The sequence below is a fragment of the Oncorhynchus mykiss genome, chromosome 8 (genome assembly GCF_057628025.1).
Source record: "Oncorhynchus mykiss isolate SJ-2025 chromosome 8, ASM5762802v1, whole genome shotgun sequence".
Lineage (NCBI taxonomy): Eukaryota > Metazoa > Chordata > Actinopteri > Salmoniformes > Salmonidae > Oncorhynchus > Oncorhynchus mykiss.
Window position 1 is genome coordinate 83837501 of NC_143029.1, and position 8119 is coordinate 83845619.

The following is an 8119-nucleotide window of genomic DNA, read 5'->3' on the forward strand; positions in this document are numbered from 1 at the left end:
TCTATTGTCACTGGAGTGGAGGAAGGTAAGGAAGGAAGGAAGGTAAGGAAGGAAGGAAGGAAGGAAGGGAAGGAAGGAAGGAAGGAAGGAAGGAAGGAAGGAAGGAAGGAAGGAAGGAAGGAAGGAAGGAAGGAAGGAAGGAAGGAAGGAAAAAAAAAAACTGAATCTATCTGTTCTTCTTCAATTCCAAACAGGTCGTCTGATCTTTGATAACTTGAAGAAGTCTATCGCCTACACACTGACAAGTAACATTCCAGAGATCAGCCCCTTCCTCCTCTTCATCATTGCCAGCATTCCCCTGCCCCTGGGCACCGTCACCATCCTCTGTATCGACTTGGGCACAGACATGGTGAGGACCCGCTAAACTGACTGGAAAAGGAAAAGCCGCACACTGAAAGTCTTTGGGGCGGTTTCCCGGACACAGATGAAGCATTATTCCTGGACGTAAAAGCTCAATGGAGGATCACCATTGAAAGTGCTTTTTTAGTCCAGGACAACTCCCTTTAAGTTGTAATGTTCTTTAGCAGTCCATTTGTTTGAGCTTTTCTTCTGCTGCTAAAGAACATTACATCTTAAAGACTACAGTGCCTTGCGAAAGTATTCGGCCCCCTTGAACTTTGCGACCTTTTGCCACATTTCAGGCTTCAAACATAAAGATATAAAACTGTATTTTTTTGTGAAGAATCAACAACAAGTGGGACACAATCATGAAGTGGAACGACATTTATTGGATATTTCAAACTATTTTAACAAATCAAAATCTGAATAATTGGGCGTGCAAAATTATTCAGCCCTTTTACTTTCAGTGCAGCAAACTCTCGCCAGAAGTTCAGTGAGGATCTCTGAATGATCCAATGTTGACCTAAATGACTAATGATGATAAATACAATCCACCTGTGTGTAATCAAGTCTCCGTATAAATGCACCTGCACTGTGATAGTCTCAGAGGTCCGTTAAAAGCGCAGAGAGCATCATGAAGAACAAGGAACACACCAGGCAGGTCCGAGATACTGTTGTGAAGAAGTTTAAAGCCGGATTTGGATACAAAATTTTTTCCCAAGCTTTAAACATCCCAAGGAGCACTGTGCAAGCGATAATATTTAAATGGAAGGAGTATCAGACCACTGCAAATCTACCAAGACCTGGCCGTCCCTCTAAACTTTCAGCTCATACAAGGAGAAGACTGATCAGAGATGCAGCCAAGAGGCCCATGATCACTTTGGATGAACTGCAGAGATCTACAGCTGAGGTGGGAGACTCTGTCCATAGGACAACAATCATTCGTATATTGCACAAATCTGGCCTTTATGGAAGAGTGGCAAGAAGAAAGCCATTTCTTAAAGATATCCATAAAAAGTCTTGTTTAAAGTTTGCCACAAGCCACCTGGGAGACACACCAAACATGTGGAAGAAGGTGCTCTGGTCAGATGAAACCAAAATTGAACTTTTTGGCAACAATGCAAAACATTATGTTTTGCGTAAAAGCAACACAGCTCATCACCCTGAACACACCATCACCACTGTCAAACATGGTGGTGGCAGCAACATGGTTTGGGCCTGCTTTTCTTCAGCAGGGACAGGGAAGAAGGTTAAAATTGATTGGAAGATGGATGGAGCCAAATACAGGACCATTCTGGAAGAAAACCTGATGGAGTCTGCAAAAGACCTGAGACTGGGACGGAGATTTGTCTTCCAACAAGACAATGATCCAAAACATAAAGCAAAATCTACAATGGAATGGTTAAAAAATAAACATATCTAGGTGTTAGAATGGCCAAGTCAAAGTCCAGACCTGAATCCAATCGAGAATCTGTGGAAAGAACTGAAAACTGCTGTTCACAAATGCTCTCCATCCAACCTCACTGAGCTCGAGCTGTTTTGCAAGGAGGAATGGGAAAAAATGTCAGTCTCTCGATGTGCAAAACTGATAGAGACATACCCCAAGCGACTTACAGCTGTAATCGCAGCAAAAGGTGGCGCTACAAAGTATTAACTTAAGGGGGCTGAATAATTTTGCACGCCCAATTCTTCAGTTTTTGATTTGTTAAAAAAGTTTGAAATATCCAATAAATGTTGTTCCACTTCATGATTGTGTCCCACTTATTGTTGATTCTTCACAAAAAAATACAGTTTTATATCTTTATGTTTGAAGCCTGAAATGTGGCAAAAGGTCGCAAAGTTCAAGGGGGCCGAATACTTTCGCAATGCACTGTATTTCAGTGAGTGCAGGTTTCCCTTTTCCACTTTATATGCACAGGTCATATTTCTGCTCCTCGACACTCAGTCACAAGCAGACATTCTCTCAGCTTGATCGTACATTACCTTTCAATCTATAACTCACCACTACCCTGCCCTGGGTCAGGGTGAGAGCTACTCAATCTTGTAAAGCAAACTGGATTTGTAACCACTGCTGTGAGGACTCTAGTCTCACACTGGGTTATGTCCATTTTCCACTTCAACTCACACATTGCCCTGTTGTTGCCTCACTGGTAATACCTTCAACCAATAGTCAAGGCCTTTTCTTATTACGAAACGTATAACTTTGTCACATTGTTCTGTCTGTCATACAGTGTCTCAAAATTCCCTCTCTCTCTCTCTCTGTCTCTCTGTCTCTCTCTCTCTCCATCTCTCTTCTTTAACTCCCTCTCCTCTCACCCCTATCTCTGGTTACAGGTTCCTGCTATCTCATTGGCCTATGAGACGGCTGAGAGTGACATTATGAAGCGTCAGCCCAGGTGCCCAAAGACAGACAAGCTGGTGAACGACAGACTGATCAGCATGGCCTACGGACAGATAGGTCAGAATACCTGACAGGCTCATCCATGTTTCTGTGTCCTAAAATGGAACCCTGTTATGGGCCCTGGTCAAAAGTAGTGCCATATATAGGGAATAAGGCTCCATTTGGGATGCTAGCCTTGTGTCTGTCCACCTCAGAACTAAAGCACACATCAATGGTTGTACACAAGTACTGTACTGTAACAAATTATTTTGAGCATGTTCCAAATTGTATACTATTCCCTATATAGTGCACTACTTTTGACCAGGGCCCATAGGGGTAGTGGTCAAAAGTAGTGCGCCAAAAAGAGAATAGGTTGCCAACTTGGGACGCACTTTGTCTTTTTGCCCTCTGTTGTTCATGCCAGTTATTGAAACAGGTATTATATTTTCCTGATGGACTTGTCTCTCTCTCTCTCTCTCTCTCTCTCTCTCTCTCTCTCTCTCTCTCTGTCTCTCTCTCTCTCTCTCTCTCTCTCTCTCTCTCTCTCTCTCTCTCTCTCTCTCTGTCTCTGTCTCTGTCTTTCTCTCTCTCTCTCTCTCTCTCTCTCTCTCTCTCTCTCTCTCTCTCTCTCTCTCTCCAGGTATGATTCAGGCTCTGGCTGGCTTTTTCACCTACTTTGTGATCCTGGCTGAGAATGGCTTTTGGCCAGAGACCCTGCTGGGCATCCGTCTGAACTGGGACGACCGTGCCAACAACGAGGTGGAGGACAGCTATGGACAGCAGTGGGTGAGACTGAGAGGGTTTAACACATCCATATAGTCAGTAGCTATATTTATCAGATCCACAGCAATGTTTTTTAGAACGTAAACTCGCACACCTTGACACACTACTGTCATCAATAAAAAATACTAAATACAAAAGTGTAGTCAATAAAAAATGTAAACTGTTGGAAGCATCAAGAGTGTTTCTTTTTATTCACAACTGCAACAGGTTTTCAATTGTAAGTCCACTAAGACGCGTGTTCCTTTCACAGACCTACGAACAGCGGAAGATTATTGAGTTCACGTGTCACACCTCGTTCTTCGTGAGCATCGTGGTGGTGCAATGGGCCGACGTGATTATCTGCAAGACCAGGAGGAACTCTGTCTTTCAGCAGGGCATGAAGTGGGTGGGAAAGTCTCAAATGGCACACTAGTGCACTGCCCATTGGACTCTGATCAAAAGTAGTGCACTGCCCATTGGACTCTGATCAAAAGTAGTGTACTGCCCAATGGACTCTGATCAAAAGTAGTGTACTGCCCATTGGACTCTGATCAAAAGTAGTGTACTGCCCATTGGACTCTGATCAAAAGTAGTGTACTGCCCAATGGACTCTGATCAAAAGTAGTGTACTGCCCAATGGACTCTGATCAAAAGTAGTGTACTGCCCATTGGACTCTGATCAAAAGTAGTGTACTGCCCAATGGACTCTGATCAAAAGTAGTGTACTGCCCATTGGACTCTGATCAAAAGTAGTGCACTGCCCAATGGACTCTGATCAAAAGTAGTGTACTGCCCAATGGACTCTGATCAAAAGTAGTGTACTGCCCATTGGACTCTGATCAAAAGTAGTGCACTGCCCAATGGACTCTGATCAAAAGTAGTGTACTGCCCATTGGACTCTGATCAAAAGTAGTGTACTGCCCAATGGACTCTGATCAAAAGTAGTGTACTGCCCAATGGACTCTGATCAAAAGTAGTGTACTGCCCATTGGACTCTGATCAAAAGTAGTGCACTGCCCAATGGACTCTGATCAAAAGTAGTGTACTGCCCAATGGACTCTGATCAAAAGTAGTGTACTGCCCAATGGACTCTGATCAAAAGTAGTGTATTGTTGTATATAGGGAATAGGATTTTTTTTACTTTGTATAAGTATGTACTGTATTTGTCCAGGCTGTATCACAACCGGCTGTGATTGGAAGTCCTATAGGGCGGCGCACAATTGGCCCAGCGTCGTCTGGGTTTGTCCGGTGTAGGCCGTCATTGTAAATAAGAATTTGTTCTTAACTGACTTGCCTAGTTTAAATAAAGGTTAAATAAAAAACTATATATATATATATTAATTTGTTAAAAATCTAAACTCTCCCATCTCCATTTCCTCAATAGGAATCGTATCCTGATCTTTGGCCTGTTTGCTGAGACTGCTTTGGCTGCATTTTTATCCTACTGCCCAGGAATGGACATCGCCCTCCGCATGTATCCCCTGAAGTCAGTTCCACACACCACCCTAAACACAAGGACATCCCATCCTCGATACCCCTTGTCTTTAATTTTACCCCCAAGTCCCTTGCACGCTTTTCTCATATCACACCCTCAACTACGTGGATTTTTACAATGAACTGTATCCTCTGAAGTCAGTACGACACACGTCTCCACTCTGCAACGCCCTAAACACTCCTAAAACAAGTCCCTCACACGCCTTGCTCAGATCACACCCTCTCATCATCTCAAGGATTCAGAATGAACCTGAATAGATTTTATAATGAACTCCATCAAACACTCCTCCCTTATTTATCTCTCTCTTTCCCTCTCTGTCTCTCTCTCCCTCTCTGTCTCTCCCTCTCTGTCTGTCTCTCTCTCCCTCTCTGTCTCTCTCCACCTCTCTGTCTCCCTCTCTGTCTCTCTCTCCCTCTCCCTCTCCTTCAGGGTCTCCTGGTGGTTCTGTGCCCTCCCCTACAGTCTACTCATCTTCATCTACGATGAGGTCCGCAAGCTCATCATCAGGAGGTATCCTGGAGGTGGGTGACATAGTGACATAGAATTACATAGAATGACATAGAGAGAGTCACAGAAGATGCCAGTTGTCTGTTCTGTAAGGAAGAGACTAATAGAGAGATTCACAAAAGATCGTTCATCGTGACAGTTATTTGCTCATGTTAATCAGTCATGTTAATAATCATATTGATGTGCTGGGGATCAGAGAGTCACTGCGTTAAAAGGGTTTTGTCATATTAAAGCACGGAGTGGAAGACTATGTAATGATGACTAATCCAATCATTCTTGTCTGACTCATTTTAATCTTTCTCTGTTATAGGTTGGGTGGAACTGGAGACATATTACTAACGTTCACAAATGTGTTATTGTTAAGATTGAATTTCTGTGTGTGTGTGAATGAGTGAGTACGTGTGTATGCAAGGTCTAGCTAAGCAAAGAACAGCAAAACTACCTTACAATTTGTATTTTGTCTTTGAAAATAACAAACAAGCCTACGTAATCAGTAAATCAGAAAATCAGCCTACATTATCACTGAAAATAAACGTATATTACCACTGTAACTGCTGCCAGTGTGTGTGTGTGTGTGTGTGTGTGTGTGCGTGTGCGTGTGTACACTAAGTGTACAAAACATTAGGAACACCTTCCTAATATTGAGTTGCACCCCCTTTTGCCCTCAGTACAGCCTCAATTTGTCAGGGTCATGGACTCTACAAGGTGTTGAACGCGTTCCACAGGGATGCTGGCCCATGTTGACTCCAATGCTTCCCACAGTTGTGTCAAGTTGGCTGGATGTCCTTTGGGTGGTGGAACATTCTTGATACACGCGGGAAACTGTTGAGCGTGAAAAACCCAGCAGCGTTGCAGTTCTTGACACAAACCGGTGGACCTGGCACCTACTACCATACCCTGTTTAAAGGAACCTAGATATTTTGTCTTGACCATTCACCCTCTGAATGGCACATACACCATCCATGTCTCAAATGTCTCAAGGCTTAACAATCGTTCTTTAACCGGTCTCCTCCCCTTCATCTACACGGATTGAAGTCAATTCAACAAGTGACATTAATAAGGGATCATAGCTTTAACATGGATTCACCTCGTCATTCTATGTCATGGAAAGAGCAGGTGTTCATAATGTTTTGTATACTCAGAGTATGTGTGTTTTTACAGTATGTGTGTGTGCTTTGTGTTTGTCTGTCAGACAATTGGTCTGTTATTGCACGGATCAGTACACCATTCTGGTTATCATAGAGGATACCGCTGCAAAGAAAGCCTGTAATTGTGATTGATATTACTGAGTTTTGACAATAACTACACTGGAAGGGCTTTCCAAAACCCAAATGTCAAACAAACAAGATGTTGCAAAACGGCTGCAGCATACAAATGCACCATACATTGTTTTTTGCTTCACCAAATAAAATGTACTTCAAAAGCTAAACATTAATTGCATCAATCATCAGTCCTGAATGCTAGGGTTTCGTTCCAAATGGCACCCTATTCCATACACAGTGCACTACTTTTGACCAGAGCCATATGGGCACTGGTCAAAGTAGTGCTCTATACAGGGACTATAGGGTGCCATTGGGACACACCAAAATGACAGATGGGGCGTTGTGTGAAAATAAATTGCTCTGAAATGTGTCTCGATATGAAATAAAGTTAATCTGAACGAAGCGGTTGATGATGTTTGTCCTTTCTTGTAACCTATTCCCAAATATATTATTACAACATTAGTATTATTAGGTCATGGAATGATAAGCGCATCCACTACCTAGGTCAATATACAGCCTGTATAACCTTGGCCCTTGTTTTCATGACTCTCTGAGCAGCGTCGCTCTGTCTGAACATTAATACACATTGTTTGACATACGGTTTAGGAAGCAGAAGGACCTTATCTTTCACATCAGGGAGAAAAATAATAATAATTTAAACTCAAGGTTAAATTGATACACATCTTTATGGGGTTAGTGTTCCCATACGGCCATATCTCCATGTTAAAGTGCTTGTTTATGGAAGACAGAGTGGACTACACTGCATCCGGATGTTACAGCGCTTGTTTATGGAAGACAGAGTGGACTACACTGCATTCGGATGTTAAAGCGCTTATTTATGGAAGAGTGGACTACACTGCATTCGGAAAGTATTCAGACCCCACTGTTTTTTGTTCCTTCGTCAATCTACACACAATACCTCAATTACAAAGACATTTTTTTTACAAACGTATAAAAAATAAAATAATGGAAATATCATATTTACATAAGTATTCAGACCCTTTACTCAGTACTCTGTTGAATCACCTTTGGCAACGATTACAACCTTGTGTCTTCTTGAGTATGACATTACAGACTGGGCACACCTTTATTTGGGGAGTTTCTCCCATTCTTCTCTGCAGATCCTCTCAAGCTCTGTCAGGTTGGATGGGGAGCGTCGCTGCACAGCTATTTTCAGATCTCTCCAGAGATGTTAGATCGGGTTCAAGTCCGGTCTCTGGCTGGGCCACTCAAATACATTCAGAGACGTGTCCCGAAGCCACTCCTGCGTTGTCTTGGCTGGAGCACTCTGGAGCAAGTTTTCATCAAGGGTCTCTCTATACCTTGCTCCAGTCATCTTTCCTTCTATACTGACTAGTCTCCCAGTCTCTGCCG

General features: G+C 42.9%; 1 protein-coding gene across 1 annotated transcript in view; it reads left to right on the top strand.

Annotated features, from left to right (window-relative positions):
- atp1a2a (ATPase Na+/K+ transporting subunit alpha 2a) overlaps positions 1-6644 on the top strand; it is a 31691-nt gene extending 25047 nt beyond the window's left edge. The window contains 8 exon segments of the mRNA NM_001124458.1: positions 1-25; positions 195-349; positions 2674-2797; positions 3360-3505; positions 3753-3883; positions 4866-4967; positions 5406-5497; positions 5794-6644. The exon segment at positions 1-25 is cut by the window's left edge and continues 144 nt beyond it. Of these exon segments, the coding sequence (NP_001117930.1) occupies positions 1-25; positions 195-349; positions 2674-2797; positions 3360-3505; positions 3753-3883; positions 4866-4967; positions 5406-5497; positions 5794-5822 (804 nt within the window). The 3' untranslated portion in view covers positions 5823-6644.
- The last annotated feature ends 1475 nt before the right edge of the window (positions 6645-8119 follow it).